Source organism: Hemibagrus wyckioides, linkage group LG11 (assembly GCF_019097595.1).
Source record: "Hemibagrus wyckioides isolate EC202008001 linkage group LG11, SWU_Hwy_1.0, whole genome shotgun sequence".
Lineage (NCBI taxonomy): Eukaryota > Metazoa > Chordata > Actinopteri > Siluriformes > Bagridae > Hemibagrus > Hemibagrus wyckioides.
The window spans coordinates 16,394,838-16,416,561 of record NC_080720.1 but is presented as its reverse complement, the minus strand read 5'-3'; the positions used below and the strand labels follow the sequence as shown (position 1 = coordinate 16,416,561).

General features: G+C 38.3%; 1 protein-coding gene across 2 annotated transcripts; it reads left to right on the top strand.

The window, feature by feature from the left end:
* The first annotated feature begins 3,788 nt into the window (after positions 1–3,788).
* mtmr14 (myotubularin related protein 14) lies at positions 3,789–20,886 on the top strand. Of its 2 annotated transcripts, XM_058402509.1 has the most exons (19): positions 3,792–4,586; positions 5,680–5,828; positions 8,054–8,162; positions 8,327–8,402; positions 8,837–8,897; positions 9,848–9,970; positions 10,279–10,352; positions 10,515–10,585; positions 10,816–10,890; positions 12,485–12,551; positions 12,731–12,816; positions 13,071–13,147; positions 14,055–14,091; positions 14,204–14,274; positions 15,223–15,281; positions 15,518–15,632; positions 15,784–15,960; positions 17,560–17,718; positions 18,436–20,886. In XM_058402509.1, exons 1-19 carry the CDS (start codon positions 4,467–4,469, stop codon positions 18,614–18,616), a joined length of 1,887 nt encoding a protein of 628 aa, XP_058258492.1. In that variant the 5' UTR covers positions 3,792–4,466; the 3' UTR covers positions 18,617–20,886. The 2 variants fall into 2 exon arrangements, with proteins under 2 accessions (XP_058258493.1, XP_058258492.1); XM_058402510.1 differs by lacking the exon at positions 17,560–17,718 and having other exon boundaries at positions 3,789–4,586.
* The last annotated feature ends 838 nt before the right edge of the window (positions 20,887–21,724 follow it).

Here is a 21,724-nt window from a genome sequence, read left to right as displayed (position 1 = left end):
TCACTGGGACGGCGCGCGCACTTCCTCAGTAGTGCAGAAATTTGAGAAGCCCAGAGTTTCCTAGGGTAGCATTTGACTGAAAAATTTCATATTTTGGTGTCATTAACACAGCACGGGCAGACAGAGAAGTAGTTCATTTGAGCTGGTCATAAAAATCTAACTGGTAACCGTTATAAGAAGATATATGCTGTTTCATTCACACTTTCACACTACTTAGGTTGTCTTATTGCCAACAGTTTTGGGACACCTGTCCAGTTCATTGATTGCAGGTGTTGTTTTTCAGGGGTTGGGCTTGGCCCCTTAGTTTCAGTGAAAGGAACTCTTAATGCTTCAGCATACCTAGACATTTTGGACAATTTATGCTCCCAACTTTGTGGGAACAGTTTGGGGATGACCCCTTCCTGTTCTAACATGACTGCACACCAGTGCACAAAGCAAGGTCCATAAAGACATGGATGAGTGAGTATGGTGTGGAGGAACTTGACTGGCCTGCACCTCCTGAGTCCTGACCTCAACCTGATAGAACATCTTTGGGATGAATTAGAGCAGAGACTGCGAACCAGGCCTTCTCGTCCAACATCAGTGCCTGACTTCACAAATGTGGAATGAAGTGGAATTTATTAGCTGTCGCAAAATATGAGAGAGTCGTATGTGTACAGTTTTGTTATAAGCTATCTTTAAAAGAGTTGTACAAAACAAACCATCACAAAACCTTGTTTAATGGAACTTGACGCCATGTAATTCGCCGTGTTTGGACTTTCAGCTACTCCAGCATTAAGTGCTACCTGCTATGGCGTTTAAATTAGTGGTGGTAAAAATGATTCTTTTTAAAGACTCGAGTTTCGTTGAGTCACTCACTGAAATGAATCGAGTCAGTGATTCCTTTTGAGTCAGTGATTCTGTTATAGCCCTCGTTTCCTGTACAAACTCTAATCGTGCTGGGAAATAGTGGTGGATTTTTTTTCACCCTATAGTAATTGAATGGTGGGATTAATGCAGGTGATTATACGCTATAATAATTTAATGAGTATAGTTATGTACTGTTATGTTATGGCGTGTATGTAATAGTAATTGCAAGTTTTTAGAAAATCTTTGACTATTGCATGATGGGTAACCCACCGAACGTTCATGTTTGCCCCACTGCGCAATGTGCGCTTGTTCCGCCACTGACAGGGACGATAAACATATCCCTGTGTAAATTAAAAAGAATCAAGACTTACCATACCCGTGCAACAAACATTTATTTTAAAGGGCAACACACACACACACTTTAACACAAATATAAAAATGAAAAATGTGCAAATCAGTTATGTAAACCAAAAATTAAATATGTTAAATGTAAAAGTATCCAAATGGAATAAAAATACATATCTTAAATAAGGAATAAAACAACCAAACAGCAAAAATGCAAAATGTGCAAAAAGTATAACTATATACATAAAGTGCTTTGCCTATAAATTGGCATTTAAGAATGTCAGCTCACACATTTTGGAGGTGCTGAGACTAAACGTAAGATTCTCAGCTGAATCAGTCTATAACCCGGATCCGCGAGTCCACTGAGAATCAGCTGAATCAGTCTATAACCCGGATCCGCGAGTCCACTGAGAATCAGCTGAATCAGTCTATAACCCGGATCCGCGAGTACACTGAGAATCAGCTGAATCAATCTATAACCCGGATCCGCAAGTCCACTGAGAATCAGCTGAATCAGTCTATAACCCGGATCCGTGAGTACACTGAGAATCAGCTGAATCAGTCTATAACCCGGATCCGCAAGTCCACTGAGAATCAGCTGAATCAGTCTATAACCCGGATCCGCAAGTCCACTGAGAATCAGCTGAATCAGTCTATAACCCGGATCCGTGAGTACACTGAGAATCAGCTGAATCAGTCTATAACCCGGATCCACAAGTCCACTGAGAATCAGCTGAATCAGTCTATAACCCGGATCCGTGAGTACACTGAGAATCAGCTGAATCAATCTATAACCCGCGATCTGCGAGTCCGCTTTTTCTCTGCTATGTTTAATAACTGCATTAATGTTGATGTATAATATATAATGCTCTGTATTGTTTCATTAAAAAAAGCACGGTAGCAGCCATAGGACAAATAAGAATCGGGTTAATTTAGACCTCGGACTCATGAATCATGAGTTAATATGCAGAATCAGATCATTTAACTCTGGTGAGTCAGTCAGGGCCAGTACTAGCTTAAATGCCTTCATTTAATGGAGCGCCAAGGGCGGATGATATGAGCGCACAGAACAGTTTCAGCGCGTGCTCGTTAACAGAGGGTGCGAGGTGCTGTGATGTAAGCAACATTAAAAAAACTTGCATCAATTGCAAGTCTGACGCCTGTGACCTATTCATCTTGAACTGTATATTTAAGCTCATTACCAACACCTGCACCCTTCCCCAGAAAATACTCCTCAGCTTTGGATTCATCACATAAATGGCCTATTTCAATATCAGAGATTTTGCTGAAAACTGACAAGTTTGCAGTTATGCTTACTGTTTTAAAATATGTCTTTTATTCATTAGGAATACATGCAGATTATTGATGCTACGATCAGCCCAATAATGTTTAAACATGCCTCTGAGTCCACTGATGAAGGTAGAGACAGGATGTCCACTCAACCACCCTAGTCTCCAGATGGGAGATAAAATAATCTCAGACTGCTGAGGGAAGGGACTGAGAGGTGGTTACAACAGAAGTAGTTTGTAGCTAAGTGGACAGTGTAGGAGTGACCACTGAAACTAGTAGACATGGAGTTCTAAATGATTTCAGGCAGTAAGAAATACACTCTTTAGCAGCCTTGAATCAATAAAAGGAGATAATGAGGGAAGACAGTATGAGTCTCCTGTCAGCTTTTAAGGGCAGGTTACCTTAGCTCCAGTTTTTATGCAGATAGCTCCAATGTGCATATGATGTCCAACATACAGTGATCTGTAACTAGAAAACGCTTTAACAAATCAAAGCAACAAGAAAAAGGATATTATATTGAAGACTAATAATGACTATTTCAGACTTTTGACCATGATCCTGTTTGGATCAGTTCATTGATCATTTGGATCAATGTAATGTAATTTGGATCCAGCTTATCTACTGGACACATTGACAATTCCATATATATATATATATATATATATATATATATATATATATATATATATATATATATATATATATATATATATATATATCATACAAACATCCAACCACTTCTTCTTGAGATATCCTGCTAATAAGAATTTCGGAGTGACATCAACGAATGTCATCAACCCTCCTCATCTGGCCTTTCTTGTTATTTCTCAGAGCTGACCTGCCAGCGCAAACATCCTAGTCTTTTTTCACAGTTTGATTTAAGCCTCCATTATCATTATTGGAACACATCAATACTAGACCAAAGGATACCACTTGGTCTACATAATTTAAGACAGTAGATTATATATTTGAGTAAAACTAAATGAAGTGTAAGCAACGAAAACATGCTCTGCAATGTAACTAAATGCTTTTGTGTATATATCACACAGTTCATAATAAATTCAACCTGACTGTCTACATATCCACATCAGTGCAGGATTATTTATTTTATACTTCCTAATGAAGGTGCTACTTTGTCACTGTGCCATTGTCTGTGTTTGTCCCTTGGTACGATTGTCCGACATTTAATTTTTACCTACATCTCATCCATACCTTTAAATGAATATTACCTTTGCTAGGCCATGAATCTGAAATTTAAACAAGCGCGTGTGATTGACAGTATGACGCCAATATGAGGAAGTGCCGATCACGTGACCGTGTCGGTTTCCTGTTTACTACTCGCTGCTGTTCCATGTCTGCTACTCGGATTGCAACACCTCGGATTTAACTACAGGAGTCCCAAATTACTCTGCTGCTGTGTTTTTCGCACGAGTGACAACTTTGCCATGGTTAAGAGTCTTGAATAGCCTACGTCATTTAGTTTTTCATTGAAAAATGAAGACGTGACATTAAAGAACGTGACTAGGCCGGGAGTCCACTGTATTTCCTAAGAGACTATGAAACTGATCTGTGGACGAGGAGAAGCGTCGTGCTGCAGGAAAGCCGCTGTCTTCTGCTGTGAAGGGACAGATCTGACCGCCTGCTAGCTTTGCTTTTGCCGGACTGTTGTTGTAAAGAGAGCCTATGTAAGACTTTAGCTCGTTAGCTAGATTGTGTTGTCTGGTGTTTTTGCGATTGCTCCCTGTCACCGAGAGTGAGGAGTTAACTAGCTCGCTCGGCTAGTTAACAGACCAGTAGCGTAGAGGAGGGTTCAGCTCGCCGGTACCCTGAACTCTCGACGTCTCCCCGGCCCCCTGAAGCGGGCGGTGAGGAAGAAGCTGGCCGGGAAGGGATGGCCTGGAGGCGGCTCCCGGCCTCACGGAGCGGCGCTGTTTGACGGAGGTCGAGTTCGCATCGAGCACGAGTCGACGGGCCGCGGGGCGATGATGGCCACCGGCAGCCTGAGTGCTTCTGGGTCAACGTCGCGGAAAAGCGAGGACATAGCAGATCTGATTGACCTGTTTTCCAAGACTCAGTACAGAGCGAAGGAGGTTACTCCACGGGTAAGATATAGACCAAGATGCATAATGTTTTGTGGAGTTTTTATTATTATTATTATTATTATTATTATTATTATTATTATATAACATTTACACACTCAGTACCGAGTCTAAAGATATATACAGTCTGTAGAACACACACACACAGACAGACAGTATACAAATCCTAAATATATATATATATATATACAATCTGTAGAACACGCACACACACAAAATACAAATCCTAAAGATATATATACAGTCTGTAGAACACACACACACATTTAATACAAATCCTAAAGATATATACAGCTTGTTGATGACACTTAATACCAGGCACAAAGATATCTACAGTCTGTAAATGGCACACTTAATGCCAAGTCTAAAGATCACCCGATACACACTTGATACCATCCCATGTGTTTTCCCACGAGTGTTCAGAATCACATGACACATGGTTAGCAACAAGTAAACATTTTCTTAGTGAAGAATAAGGCATGGTAATCATGTGGTCACTTTCCATCTTTGGCAGGGACATTAAGCTTTTACCAGCCTCATACAGATGAAGGTTTTGTTTGCACTGTTTTATTAACCGACTAGCACCCTAGGCCTCTCATGAGCTGGCAGTTGTTCATTTAATTAAGATGAATGTATTTTCTGTTTATTTCATTCCCTATTTTTAATCATAACTGTAATAAATAAATAAATAAATAAACTACATAAAATATAACATAAAATTGAGCTGTGTTCTGTTTGACATTAAGACAAATAAAACACAAATAATAAATGTAATTCCAGGTAACTGGACAGTAAATAACAGACCATAGCAACTACCTAAATAAATAATATAAATAATATACTGTTTTATATAGGTTACAAAATCATGTTGTCTGTGTTTCATGACATTACAGAATTATTGTAGATTAAATGCACTTGCCTGAAATTCTCCAATTAATTGTGCCAAATCTGTCCTCTTTGCTTTTTGATGAAAGAATATGATTTAGAAATGTTAAGTAGAAGTTGCATTGTAAATGCTGTACAATAAACGTATGACATGGCACTCCTTTGCTATTCCCAGAGCGTGTACTGTGTCTAATCCTAGTGCTGTCCACAGGTGGAGAGAATAGAGACGCGATGTCTGGAACTGTTCGGCCGTGACTACAAGTACTGTGTGATCCAGAACAGCAATGGCGAGGTGTGCGGCCACTACCCTCGCCAAATTGTTTACTTGGAGTATGAATGCACTGAGGCCAATAAAGAAAGGTAACAAAGCCTCAGACTCTCCTATTTAACGAGTAACCATTATACAATGATGACTGTCAGTTACTTAATCCTAGTTTGTTTTATTTATGTTTTGCAGATATTTTTAGGATATGATGGATATGACAACGTATGATAGTAAAAATGATAGACTGTTATATGTAGTAACTGTTTTATTTAGCACAAGTCCATGTTACGTTTTTATAAACACTGTTACTGTGTTTAGGAGTACTGTTGATTTTGTTGGCGATGGTTGTATGCTTGGATGTGTGTGTGTGTGTGGAAGTTGAAGTGAGTGCAAACATTAGGAGCTTATCTGACTGGAGCTGTACCATAAATTTGCATGAACTGACTTGTTGGCTGGAGTTTGTTGGCTTCTTGACAAATACGTAGAACGTTAACAGCTGGCAACCAAACTCATAGGTTAATTAACATCCAAACTTTATGGGAAAGAATAATGTTTTACAAGTTCTGTCTGGTTCCTTTCTCTCGATCTCACTCTCGCTCTCACTCCATCCCCTATGCCCAGTACTGTATGTTGCCACTGTTCAGTTAACTTCCATTCAATTCAAGTAGCTTTTTTGACATAGCTTTGGTAAGACAATAAGAATTGTAAGAATGAACAAAAAGGACAGAAAATGTTAATAACACCAATATTATTGCAATAGTAATAAATAAGTAATAATGACAAAATAACAATAGAAATATCAGTACTGCTGCTATTAATATTAACAGAAGCAATAATATAAAAGTAAATAATATCAGCCCCAAATAATGCTAATAGTTATATATTATATGAATTGTTAATAATAATAGAAAGCTTTTCTGGGTGGATTTGGCAGTCTCTCTCTTCTGATCCCAAGAGCTGTATTTCTGACAAAACATCTTGCTTTCTCAACATGGATTATTATATATCCATCGCTTTTGAAATGGAATGAAATGTGCTTGTCAGTATGCACAAGCACACAGCCAAAGTATCACCTATGATAAGGAAACACTGCTTCAGAGCGACCAGGGCTTTCTAACTTTTTAATATATTGTTGCAGCATAATATTGCTGTTCTGTTAAACTTAATAGACACTGCGGCTTGGAAAATCTATATCGCTATTAGTGCAGTGTTAAAGGGACTGATGTGTATTGCCAGGGCTTGTGGCTCTGAACAAGTTGCATTTTCATAATTCTAGGTGGGAGCCACAGTACAGCTTCAGTAACATCTGGTTTTAGATGTCACCCAGGACTGGCTGTTGGTCATTGGACTCTCTTATTTCACAACAGTAGTATACAGTATCGCTAAACAAATACATGTAATGAAACCCTTTACTTGTTACTTTTAACTGATTCTATGACTTTTTCTGAGCTGAACATCTATTTGAAATAAAATAACAGATTCATATGTCTTTCCCTTAGGCATTTCTTCTACAATTAAAGTTTCTATTCAGTAACAGTTTATGTGCACATGTATTTTAACACATTTAACTGTTCAGTTAGATCAATTAAAATGCTCTCAAAATTAGTTTTGTATCAGCACGACTTTAGGGAATGGAAAATCCCATATCCATAACTAATGAATGCTGTGATGTCTCTTATGTTTCCCCCTTATGTTTTAACATTATTTAGCCCAGTTAAATACAATGGAACCTACAGCTATATTTTGTAAAGGTCAGAGCTATCCTAATGTAACTAATTGATTGGACATTTTCATTAGATGACATGAAGTAAACTAGCCAAAAATATGTCAAGTCAGTACCTTTTAAGACCTGGATGTGTAAGAAATTAGAAAGTTGGCTATCTAACATTAGTCAGAAATAAAGAAATCACACAGTTAAGTTTCAGATTGGTTTTGTTGGAAAAGTATTATATGTTAAAGTACAAATCAAGTTTCAAGTATTGTTGCTTGGATATTATTTTATAAACTACTTTTATCTTAGTTGAAACATGGGGAAACTTTTATTATACATAGACTGAGGACCAAAGGTAGTGAAATTGCTGTGTTTTGCTTACAGTTTATTTTCCTAGAAATCTTTGAGAACCTACTTACAAAGGTTGCCGGCTGTTGACTGCTTTGTTGTGTGCTTGGCTTGGCTGCTGGCTAGGTGTTGCTTGTGCACATGGTCAGTGAGGTCAGTCTAAGTACAAATATGTACTTGACAGGTTTCCTTCTCTTTATAACGCATGCTTTTAATATCACAAATTAAACCTCCCTCTAATCTCACTTCTTTTATTTCTAGTTTTGAAAGTACAGTGCAGATCAACAAGTTGCAGGATCTGGTCAACCGCAGTAAGATGGCCCGCTGTAGGGGGAGATTTGTCTGTCCAGTCATCCTCTACAATGGCAAGGTACAGCTTCCTGTTCCTAAAAGGCAATTCTCCTAAAAAGGAAAAGCCTATCTAGCATAGATATGCTTAAATGGTGTTGGCTGAGCACACAAACTAAGGTGGATGTAGTCTTTCGTACTTAATTTAGCTGTTGAGTAGAAATGTATATTTGGGCTCTGTTATAGCATGTGTGCCGGTCATCCACGCTGGCAGGCTGGGGCGAATTATATGGACGCACTGGCTACAACTACATCTTCTCAGGTACAGTATCACTACACCAGTCTTCTCTGTGACTCCTGTGGAGTATGATCCTCTTCATTTCTCACTTTTCATTTTCATCTTCCAGCTGCCTACTCTTTGCATTTCATTTAGTACAAGAAACCTGCCTAGGCGCTGACACTTCTTTACTTAACTTAAAATAATTGGAGTATAATCAAAAAATGAAATAATTATTCTTGGTCTGGTTTTAGTGGGTAATGTGTAGGTGGCAGTTGAAAGCAGTATAGAAATGAATCAGTCATTGAGAGAATTGCGGTTATAAATTTTCTGTGTTAATGTTTCCATTATCTTCATGTTGCTTGGACATCACATGATGCCCTGGTCTCTGAACAGCACTGTGTTGGGGAACTGAAAATTGTGGGCAATTTACAAAGTCACAAGATGACTATGCATATGTTCCATGCTTTTTTCCACAGGGGGCTCTGATGACACATGGGCAGAATCCGAAGAAGTCCCAGAGGATGATTCTGCTGTCCGGTAGGAGCACAAACCATGTATTTGTTCGTTATGCTGAGGATATTTTTATTTAGCAGTTAGAAAATGGATGAAAAGAGGCAAGATTCATTTCCCCTATTTATTCACACCTGTTTCATGTAAAAGGACGTATTGCTGGTGTACTTGAGCTTTTTCTGAATTCACATTTTCAATAACATAATAAGTGAAAGGAGAAGTGAGTCATTTTTCTTATAGCTGTATCTGAGTTGCATGTTGACTTGAACCTTGCACTGAAAACACTGGCATCCTTTTCCCACTAGCTGACCCCCTCCCCTCTACTGAAATGACATATGCATTGTGAATGACTTGTTTGTTTATTTATTTATATTTTATCATTTTTCTTCATTTAATTAGGTCTTCTCCCTTTTCCCACCTACATTCTGCATCACAGAGCAGTGTCACACTCAGACTAAACTGTCCACATATCAGTTCATAGAAGTGATTGACCAGGCCAGATTCATTGCATTAACAAAACCGCTAATCAAAATATTTTTTTTTTTCAAGAAAAAACTTATTGGTTTAGATTTTTCTAAAAGATGCATGTAAATATAACTACACTAAAGATACACAAATGTTAATACAGTGTTTACATTTTTACTAAGAAGTCTTAGTCATAAATTCTGATTGGATTTGGTGTTGTAGTGTAGTGTGCATTTCTCATTTATTGGAAAAAGGTCAAAGCTACTAAATATATCATGGATGCTACTGTAAGCATAAAAAGAATAAGTGAATAAGTGTATCTATCTTTTGATATTGTGAGATGCATGCACTGCCATGACACAACATTTCCCCTTTGGACTTCTTGTTATCTGCTGTGACTTTTTTTGGATTTCAGTTCACCAAATATTTGATTAGTTTTAACTCTTTGTCCTCTATACATCTGGTTTCACTCTTGATTAATGCCTTAATTAATGAATTGTGTCTACATGCAGGAATGGAGACTCACAGCTGTTTGATAAAGTGAGGGGTTCAGACATTAAGCTCCTGAAGTACCTGTCTGTACGCTACATCTGTGACCTCATGGTGGAGAATAAGAAGGTCAAGTTTGGCCTCAAGTAAGTACAGGTCTAAGTGGCTTCTCATGACCCCACATTATCAAACACACACACACACACACACACACACACACACACACACACACACACACTCACAGACACACACAGAAACCTGATGACTCACTGTCACTTCTGCTCTTTGAATAGACCTATAAAAAAAAAGGTGGAAGTTGGCTATGACTGAGTGGCAGTTTCATTCACGAGCACAATGACCGATGTTTATCTTTTAACGGGAACATACAAATGTAGTAAATTGACCTGGTTTATTTTGGTACAACCCCCCACCCCTTTTTGTTTTCTGTGTACAGTGTCACCTCCTCTGAGAAGGTGGACAAGGCCCAGCGTTATGCAGACTTCACCTTGCTCTCTGTGCCTTACCCAGGTACATGCTGTCTCTGTCTCCACATGAAGTTCTGAAACACAGTGTTTAGAAATCAAATAGAAACCATATTATACTTTGTGTATAGCTGTGATAGTTAAGTTTTATAGGAATGTTTTGAGTTCTCAGTAAAGAGTGCTTTTCTGTATTCTGAATTGATTTCAGGGTGTGAGTTCTTTAAGGACTACAAAGAAAGAGACTATACAGCAGAGGGGCTTGTCTTTAACTGGAATCAGGTAGAGTATGTCCTCTAGGAATTTCATTTATATGAAATATGTATATGCACTTCAGGCAATAAACTCGTATAGTAACGAGTAAGCCGAGTTGCAGTTTTACATAATTACCGAACAGCAGATGGAAAAGTTAAGTTCCTCCTGCTGAGGATGATTTATAGTTTTGTATTTTCTATTAGCAGTACTGTGTTCATGTGCAGTATATATATATATATTTTTTTTTTGGTCACCAGGACTTTGTGGATGCTCCCTTGACAATCCCTGCATGCTTTACGAAGAACCTGAACATTGACTGGAGTGAATATCAGGTAAGCACACACTTAGTGTAATTAAACTACAGCTGAAAAGAAGGAAGTAATATCAAAATTCGTCTGCACAATTTATTAAGTGCCACAATCATAATGCATTCATGACTGGTTTCTCTGCAGCATCAGCACACACAGCTTTTATTTATTTATTTAAACGTACTGCCATCTGCTGGAAGATTATGAATGTGCTAGCACTAATTGCTATCTGAGATATTTCCACGTACTTCATGTGTTTGCAGAGAGCCTTTGAGTTTTAAATTATGGCATGCAAATTTCAAGACACAAGCACAAGAAATGCATCCAACATCACGTAATGAAGTCTGTTTAGCAAATTGACTTAAAATTACTGTAATATTAATGATCTGCAAATCTTCTTTTATGTTTAAGCAAAGATAACCAGTATTGACACACACACATGAGTACTGGAGTATTGTGGAACTTGCTAAAGGATCCAGCCATGACAGCTATTTGGTGCTGAGGCTTTGTGAAGTGACTAAAGCTTTAAGCTATGAGCCACCACTGCCTTTCTAAACCGGTGAATAGATATACAGAAGTAGATCAAATGCAGAAGTAGAAGCAATGTGGGGGAAAAAATAGAGAAATGCTAAAAACCTCTCAGCTTTATGCAAATGAGACACGGATATTGCAAAATGGCTGCCAGACTTATTTCACTTGGCATAGATCTCTCCATAGGTTGTGCCTGTAGTCAGAGTTAACCTGTGCTTTGATATCACCGTGTTGTAAGATGGATAAGATTACTAGCAGTGAGAAGCAATTATGTTGGTTTTATCTGTTAATTTATTCAGTACTCAAACACACATCATGTAGGTTTGGTTGCTTAGTGGTTAAAGGATTGGACTAATGATCATAAGGTTGTGAGTTCAAACCTCATGTCCACCAAACTGCCACTGCTGGGCCCCTGATTAAGGCCCTTAACCCTCAATTGCTCAGTTGAATAAAATGAGATAAAAATATATGTTGCTCTGGATAAGGGTGTCTGCCAGATGCCAGAAATGTAGGAGACAGAAAAAGTATATGAAGAAGAAATTAAATGGGGTAGAGCTATATTTGGAATTTAATTCATGTTGAAAACTCGTGTTTTTTAAGTGTTTATTGTTTATTTTTTGTTTAAAATAATCATGAAATGGTTTAGTCTATGTATTTGGCCTTGTCAGTATGGAAAGTGGTAGCACAGTGGTTAAGGTGTTGTGACTACTGAACAGAAGGTTGTGTATAAAATGAGATAAATTGTAAGCCGCTCTGGATAGGGTGCCTGCCAAATGCCAGAAAGGTAAATGTGAATTGTAAACAATCCAAATGGAAATAAGCATACAATATTGTTAAGATTAAAAGCAATTCAGGACTATGGGTTTTCGCTTTTTTCTTCACGGACATATAAAAGATTTATTAGTTCTATAATACGGTGATAAAATAGTAAATCATGGTGAGACAGTTTGTTCATGTTGGGACATTTGTTTTGTTAGCCAGTTGTTAAGCTGTTTAGCTAGCTGGCAGATAGAGTGCGTTTGAGTTTTTGTGTACCTTATGTTTGTTTTTTTTTTGCATAGTGTTAAGGTTTCTCTTCTGTTTTCAGTCATGGGATCTGGTACAACAGACACAGAATTATCTGAAGCTGCTTCTGCACATCATCAACAGTGATGGTATCTAAACATCTGCTATATCTGCAACTATTTTACAGGATCCTTATCTTATCTGTGTTACTGTGTACATGCTGTCTGAGCAGAATTCAAAAGTACATGTCTTAAACAAATACTAAGTTCACTAGATATGCGCGTGTCATGTTTATGAGTGTACGTGTGCATGTGTGTGTGTTTTGCAGATGAAAGTGGTTTGTTGGTGCATTGTATATCAGGGTGGGACAGAACTCCACTCTTTGTGTCACTCCTCAGACTCTCACTGTGGGCTGTGAGTATTTATTTCTCAACTTCTCTATCCTGTTCTTCTTCTTCTTCTTCTTCTTCCTCTCTCCCGCTCTCTCTCTCTCTCTCCTTTTGTTTGTCACGCTACTGTCTCTCTTTGTGTGGATAGTGGGTATTTAACTCGTATCCACTTTTTCACCATCCTGTTCTTTTGTTGTTGTGTATAGACATTTTATTATTATTTGTCAGTCTCAAGGAAATGTGATGAACAGATAGATTAATCTTTTGTACCATACACAGGATGGTGCTGTTCATGCAAGCCTGGAGCCAGCTGAGATACTGTATCTGACCATCGCTTATGACTGGTTTCTCTTTGGGTGAGACTTCTATCCATGCTTCTTTTTTTTTCAAAATGTGGTGATGATAATAGACACATGTAAACATTAGCTGAGGCTTAGTCCTTGATATCAGTATGAAAATGGTGCAAGCCTCGTAAACTAGCCTGACATATGGCATCATTTTCATTGCTATATTTTGTTTGTTTTGTGTAAAACCTTACTTAGAGAGTTTTGTGTTCAGCTTCAGGTCACTTATGTTCAGCTTCAAGCAAGAAAAATCTCAAAAATCTTCATAATTGGAGATAGGATGCCATTTGAACTAATTTAATCTTAACCAGTAATCGGGGGCCGCTCGTCTGACCACAACACAGTAACTGCACTACACTGATCTCAGCCAACCCTCCAGGACTCTTGACAGATTTAGCAATTAAAGGGAAAAAGGAAAAAGGATAGGACAGGCTAAAGAACAAATTCTGTTTTCTTCTTCTTTCGGCTTTTCCCTTCGGGGTCACCACAGCGAATCATCTCTCTCCACCTATCCCTATCTTCTGCATCCTCAACACTTGCACCCACTAGCTTCATATCCTCATTTATTACATCCATATACCTCCTCTTTGGCCTTCTTCTTTGCCTTCTGCCTGGCAGCTCCATGTCCAACATTCTCCTACCAATATACTCACTCTCCCTCCTCTGAACATGTCCAAACCATCTTTGTAAATAAATTTAAAACTAGTGTTAGAGAGAAATCATGAGTCTCTTGAGGTTTTTTTTAATAACCTCCAGTTATATTCTTCCTGTGCTTCCTTGTGAACTGATAATGCCTGACATATTGCTGCAAGACAAATATAAGATGTCATCCCATGCTGTTAATACTAATGTGTTTCTGAAAAAAATCAACTTTATATTAATTGAGTCAATATTACTGCTGTTTTTAATTTCTCTGCAGTCACATGCTGCCTGATCGTCTCTCTAAAGGAGAGGAAGTAAGTCTGAACATATGATAACATCGTTATACCTGTTCATTATACTTCTCTGTAGTCTCATTCATTACGAGGCATTCTGATAGATTTGACTCATTGTTTGTTTTTCTGGCAGATTTTCTTTTTTTGCTTCAATTTTTTGAAGCACATTGTGTCTGAGAATTTCTCAGTCATTAGGAAGCCGAGGTGAGTTTTTAACACTACTGTGTTTTGTTGTTGTTGTTGATGCAATGTTAATCACCGTCTCTAAATTTTAGCATCTAATAAGCAATGATTCGTGATCTTGTGACGTTCCCATTAAAAAAAAAAAATCAAGTTAGGGCAATATGTTAATAGCGTAGCAGATTGTTCATTAAAGCTGCTTGTTTTCAAATCTGATCGTAAAATGAACCTACATGTCATTCTAACACCAGTGGAAATCTGGCTCACCTATATTTATAAATCAGATTCAATCTGACCGTTTTGTGTTTATAAATAAAAGCAGTAAATTGAATTTCTTCTGGTTCAATTTCCTACTTGATTATTTCTTTAAACAGCTTAAAACAAATGGAGAAAGAAACTGCCTTTTTGAAACAAATTGGAGCAAACCGCTTCTTTATTTTCAGCAAGAAAAACCCTCTGCTTTACCAGAATCCATTTTCCCCTGTCCATTTACTACTTTCGTCAGTTCTTCCTCAGACTTTGGGATATAGTGCTTATTGTTTGTCTTTTTTCTGAGTCATCAGTAATGCAATAGCTGCATAAATTACAGCTTGCTTTACTGTATGTAACTGAGGGATATGGGTAAGGAAAACTCGGGGTGTGTTGTGTGTGTATGACATTACTGGGATGGATCTTGTGCCCATGCAGCTGAAGCCAATTCATCATATGAGCTCAGATCACGCTCGTTTTGATTTCCAAATGGTTCTGATGATAGCTTTGTGAATTAGACACAGATCTGTTTGTACATCATTCTGCACACTCAAGTATGTGTTTTTTTTACATACAACTATACAACTTAGATGAATAAGGCTGAGTCTGCTTTGTGTTAGTCACTGCTTTGCTGTAAGCCCTATGAGTTTTATTCATTTATCACTTTATCACATCTTTCTCTCTCTCTCTCTCTCTCTCTCTCTCTCTCTCGTAATCTTACAGGAGGAAAAACTCTCACTTCAAAGACACTGATTTCACAGTGGATGACCTCTGCCAGTTACGTACGTCTAATTCCTTCCTTTCAACCACTTATTCTAGCAGAGATTTCTTCTACTTTTTTTAATTGATAAGATGCTCTGTCATTTCAATTGAGAATATCCGCTTGCATAAAAACCTTGGCAGGAACGTACACTGAGGAAAACTGTAGAAATTGCTGAGTGAGCTGTTGAATAAATCGTTATTAAATGGTATAACAAGCCTTTCTTTAAAAAAATTCCCCTCGTTCGCTTTCTCTCAGAGTCCAGAGACAGGGGTAGTATGACCAGTTTGAGTAGTGATTTCTCTTTAATCACTGAGGATACAGCTGCTCCCTCCAGTCTGTCTGCTGAGCCTGTGGACCTGATCTCTAGCGGGTATAAATGAACAAACAAATGATTTACTTTTTTATTTTTCAATAGCACTTTAAGTTAAAACTTCTAGTTTATATGCTTTGAAGGACCATCAGGTGTTGTTCTGCCTGTTTTTAAGCTTTGAATGATACTTATTTGCATTTGCCTTTCTCAGAAGAAAAGCTATGACCTCGTCTCCTCAGACCGTGCTTTGGAACCGCTCGGTCCCAATTGAGGAGCGACTACCTCATCCACTTACAGAGGGCAGATCCTCAAGCTCCTCATCCTCCAACCAATCAGAGCAGGGCTATATCCGTACAGGGAGCAGCCCGTTGGCTGTGCCGGGGAGAAGGTGAGTGTGTCTCAATATGAAGAAGTGTTAACTGTATAAACACTTCTCATTTTTTAAATTATTACCTGCTTGTTTTCGTGATGCCAATTGACAGACATATGCAATAATATAATACAGGGTGTCCCAAAAGTCTCTGTACAATAGAGAAATTAACACCTTTTTAGCAGAATGCAGCATTTCTTTGTAAAAACACAGTTAGCCGTTTCTCCCCAATTTAACAGCTGCAGTGTTGTGTGTGATGTGCTTGCTATGTTTCCTAAGTCCATTGCAACTTTGTGACCGCTTCCTGAGGCCATGAGAATGATTTCAGTATGTTCTTCTTTTGTCAAAGGAATGCTTAAAGGCTGTCCGAAGGGGGAAAAAAAGATATAAAGCTAGTATTTTTGGAAGACATTTTGCTAAAGTGTTCATTTCCCCTATGTATAGAGACTTTTAGGACAGAGTTGTTTTTATTCTGTGCAACAGCTGCCTCGAATGAAATACAGTTTCCGCAGTTTATTAATGTTTTAACAGTTTTCTTCCTCTACCCATGCTTTACCAGTGCTACTAAACGTTCAGATTCTAATGTGATCTGGCTTGGCAGATTTAAACAACTATCACTGTAAGGGCTGCTCGTAACCAGCAGAGGCCTCCACAACCTCAGGGGTTTGTGCAGATACATGGTTGTGTTGTAAAATGAAACTAAAATTGACATGTGGGTTTGATCGTCATTTTTAAAACAAAAAAAAAAAAACCTTTTTGTGATCTGCTCAGACAAATAAACTGGTCAGTGGACTGGTTGACATAGTGAGTGGGGAAAGAGGCTAGTTGGATAGTTAATTTGTTCAGGCTACTTTTTTTATTAAAAAACTGACCAAGAACTAGACACATTTAAAGCAGCAATGCTTTATTGCCACACATGGTAATTAGAGTGGCATAGTGGCACAGCTTTGCTGCCTCAGAACTTCTGGGTCCTGGTTTCAGTCCTGAGTTTGGCTTACTGTCCTGTGTGGAGTTTTGCATGTTATCCCCATGTCCATGTGGGTTTTCTCTGGTTTCCTTCCACATCCCAAAACATGCTATTAGGGGTAAATAAGCCTTACATGTGTGAGTGTGTGTGTGCATGAGATGCCTTGTGGTGGACTGTTGTTGCGTCCAGGTGTATTTGCTTTAACATGGATAAATCATTTACTGTGGAATGAAAAAATGGTGTTAATTGTTTGATAAAAACACTAAAAAAAGAACAGAGTGTATGACTGAATAGTTTGCTCGTACATTGAGTTTTTTGTGTCTTAAACAATAATTACTCAAATAACAATGTACATATGGATGTCTCTGTATGACAGACTTCTGACTTCTGCTGGCTAGAATTTGGAGCCCTTTCACTCTTCTCATTGCCCTGCTAGTGCTACAGCCCTCATTTCCTTCCCTTGCATCCATTCACCCTGTTTTTTTACTTCCCCTTATCTCTCTAATTATGTCTCTCTACTCCATCTTTGATCCATCTGCTGCAATTTAGCCCTTATCTTACTCTCTTTCTTGTTTTGATGTTCCTTAGCAATCATGTAACTGCGAGTGAGGCTTTTTGTGTGTTTCTGTGCCTTTCTTTCTCTCTCTAAGGTCCATGGTGGAGTGTGCTCGTTCGGGCTCTTCTATCTCTACAGAGTATGGTAGCTGGCAGATTGTCTCAGGCTGTGGAAGCATCCACGATGCAGCTCCTCTCCCTTTGGAGTCACCCCTTCCCTTCAGCTTCCAAGATGAGGGGCCCAGCGGCCGCATGTGAGTCTCACATGCTTCCTCTGTCCTACCCCACTCTCCTTCTTTTGACCATTCCTTTTATTTCCCTCCCCATTCTTTTGCTTTCCCTCTTCTATTGGCCTAGCAGCACAGGGCTGAGCGAGTGAGAGGGCTGCTGCAACAACTGAATTGCGTGACCTTGTGTGTATGTGGTTATTGGTGGTTGGATTTGTTAGTTCTTCAGCACTAGGTACAAAAGGTTTTTCATGTTTTCATCATGTTTATGGGATTGCAATTGTGTAACTAATGTGTAAAGTAAAATGCCAAAGACCTGATAGAAAGGCATTATCCAAAATAATTGGCCTTTGGAATGGGGTAATGAGGAAAGATCCGAACAAGCAGTTTCTCTCTCCATCTCTCGCTTATTTCTCCTGCTACACTTTCTGCTCAATCAGGCAGACAAATTGAATGTATCTCCTCAACAGGGCATATAGAGTGTGCAAATAACATCCAGCCCTCTCTCCACACAATAGATTGTGGTAAGGACCGGAATGTTTAAGAGATGCTTCCTGTTATTTGTTAATTACCAAATGCAATTTAACTTTTGTTACCACATTAACAGCTCTGTAATAAAACTCTCTCATGATGGCAATGAGTATATAATGGAAAAGCAAACTCTGCGGTTGTTCTCTTCCTTTAATTCACTTTTAAATTATGGTGCATCTCTCACTCTTTGGTTCTCTCCCCATTCATCTGTAGGTGTACGTTTGGATCCGAGAGGCAGGCTCGGCTGGAAGCAGTAAGGGAGTTGTTCCTGGCGGCTTACAGCTCCACAGTGGGACTGAAATCGTCCTTTCCAAGTCCATCTGGAGCCATCTCTGGTCTACTGGAGCAGTTTGCTCGTGGTGTTGGCCTTCGAGGCACCAACACAATTGTTTGAACTCAACTTCCCCTTCTGTTCTGTCCTCTTTCCCTCGGTTATTTCCGACTCTCCATCTTGTGCTTAGTAGCAATGAATCACCAAGAGAATGTTTCCTATTCTTACCGGTCTCCTTAGTCTGACAATTTACATCATTTTCATATCTGAGCCCTCCGTTTGATGTGACTTATCATCTAGCAATCCAAGTTTCAGTTACTCCATATATATATATCTAAAATAGTTCCTCTAAAATCAGAAGCACCATATTGCTCCTGAGTCTCATTACACTAGGTTTTCCAAGTAGATCTGTAAAATTCAACCCATCTCTGGTTTTTTTTTTTTTTTTTTTTTTCTTCCTGTTCATTTTTCATTGCCCCATGTTTTCCTACACTCTGTGCACACCATTCCAAGTGCCAAACTTAAACCTTGGGGCTACGTTTTATTTCTTTGTTTGTTTTTAATTGTTTTTACACACTGAATTTGACTGTCGACTCTAGTGAATTTCCACGTTTCTTTCTTTCTTTCTTTCTTTCTTTCTTTTTTTTTAATTTGTCCCTCATAGTTTCTACTTTTATGTATATTACATTTATAGTGAATAGCATGATGAAATGAGAGCCTGAACACAACAAAGGGAAACGGCGTCTTTGAACTCTTGCTATTGCTGTAGCTGTATTGCTGCTACAAGGGTATGCAGTAATGAAAAAATTCTTAAAATATAATTTCTAAATGGACCTCAAAGGCTGTGCTTCTTTTGGGGCATCCAACCTATGAACATATTTTGTAAATTGTCTTTGAGTTTAATGCTTATTTATGATGTCTTAAGATTTACTTAAACACTTGGATACATAAAGCATTATGATGTGTAAGTAATAAGTAAAAACTGCAGCATGTATGAATCTGGGAGAAAGAGTTGGCTGTTTTTCTTCCAGGAGATAAAGGTTTCGGCATTAATATAGCAGTATAGTTTCCAGATTTATTCATTAAGCTATTTTAACAGCACAGTTTGTCTCATTTTTTTATGTAAAATGATGCCCTTACTTCTGGCTCTGTAACGGTGTGTGTGTGTTCGGTTACACTTCAGCCGGAGGCCCACTGTATAGCCTTATAAGTTTTGGTGCATCTGTCAAAATAATTTATAACATTGTTTGTGAATTCAGAACTACTACTGCTTATAATCAAACCATTCACAATTTATTGAATCTTCAAATCCATTTGCAGTGAAATGATTAGAGTGAACGAATGTTTGCTTTCATTTCCATCTGTTATACCTCTTGGCTATGTTGTGGCTGTTCCAGGCAGTGAAGTGTAATCACCACACCTTACCTACAATGTCTTGAGTTTCAGCTACTGAAGCTGTTCAAACAAGAGATTTTGAATATGTAAAGTGTTGCTTGGTGGTGACTGGTTACATGCTGAATATGAAATTAAGGCAGCACTTAAAAATTAGCATCTAACACTAGGGATTTATGTTCTTAATGCCAAATGGTTTTGATGGCCTTTTTACCTCAGGACCACCATGTTGTTGTGCCTTTCTTTCTGTTAATATTGGGGTCAGTTTTAGATTATTTCTACCTGGAAATTGTGGTGTGGATCTTTTTGATTTTAAAACATTATTTTTATTTTCTCAGAGTCTTCAGTCTTCTATATATTTAAATACATTTCCAGATGGGCATGTTGCAAACCTGGCAATGGTTTTTGGTTTTTAAGACATATGCGCCCCCCCACCCCATGTTATTCAGGCAGACTTTATCTAAATCACACAGACCTTTGGAATTATCAACGTAAGCGCTTTAGTGTAACTGATCAATATGGATTTGTTTTGTTTTGTTTGCCCAAAGTGGTCCATTCAAATCATATGAAACTGTTGTTCATAGATTCCACATAAACATTTGTCAAGATCACTAAAATAGACATCTGCCATTGAAACGACTATAGCAATAGCAGTCAAGCACCTTGCATGTTTTGTTTTGTTTTTATTACTGATTATTTTTTCCTCCACATGATCCAGAATTCTCAGATTTTTTTTTCACATGAAAATCCCAGTGGGTTAAATGTTTCAATTTGGAAATTTAACTTTCAATGATTTTGTCTTTTCTTTGACCACGTTTTAATGAAATTTTCATTTGCACTCATTCTGCCCTATTTAGAGAGAATGGTGCATTCTTTGTCTTTGTACAGTGTTTTTGTTTGTTTTAATTATATTGATTCCTGAATATCTCATTACAGTGGCCGAGGAGATATGGGACAGATGCTCTTCCAGTGAAAATAAAAGAAAAACAATTAAAAAAAAACATGTTCTGTGTATTTTCTTTGTGAACTCTGAATGAAATTTTATGAAAAGAAATTAGTTATTAGTATATACACCGATCAGCCATAACATTATGAGCACTGACAGGTGAAGTGAATAACTCTGATTATCTCATCATCATGGCACCTGTTAGTGGGTGGGATATATTAGGCAGCAAGTGAACATTTTGTCCTCAAAGTTGATGTGTTAGAAGCAGGAAAAATGGGCAAGAGTAAGGATTTGAGTGAGTTTCAAGGGAAATTTCTTTGCTATGTTACAGTTGCTCTAATAAAAATAGAGAAAGAAAGAAAGAAATATATACACTTTTGACAAGGGCCAAATTGTGATATCTAGATGACTGGATCAGAGCATGTCCAAAACTGCAGCTCTTGTGGGGTGTTCCCGGTCTGCAGTGGTCAGTATCTATCAAAAGTGGTCCAAGGAAGGAACAGTGGTGAACCGGTGACAGGGTCATGGGCGGCCAAGGCTCATTAATGTACGTGGGGAGTGAAGGCTGGCCCGTGTGATCCGAACCAATAGATGAGCTACTGTTGCTGAAATTGTTGAAGAAGTAAATGCTGGTTCTGATAGAAAGGTGTCAGAATACACAGTGCATGACGGGTCATGGCTTTTTTTGCATCAAAAAGGGGACCAACACAATGTTATACCTGATCAGTGTAATTTGAGATATTGTTTGGGTCCTCAGCAAGACCCTCACCTGGGACCCTGAACTGATGCTCAGTAGTATCCTGCCTCATTGGGCTGTTTGTGTTTTTTTGGGGGGAGAGAAGCTGCGGCCTGAAACTGCACACAACACAAACCTCACAAATGCATCTTTGAGT

Bases quoted from the DNA above. Each gene is read 5' to 3' on its own strand.
- mtmr14 (XM_058402509.1), top strand. From the start codon at position 4,467: ATGATGGCCACCGGCAGCCTGAGTGCTTCTGGGTCAACGTCGCGGAAA. The intron at 15,282-15,517 runs GTACGTCTAATT...GCTTTCTCTCAG, and splicing joins GGATGACCTCTGCCAGTTAC to AGTCCAGAGACAGGGGTAGT. The intron at 15,961-17,559 runs GTGAGTGTGTCT...TCTCTCTCTAAG, and splicing joins TTGGCTGTGCCGGGGAGAAG to GTCCATGGTGGAGTGTGCTC.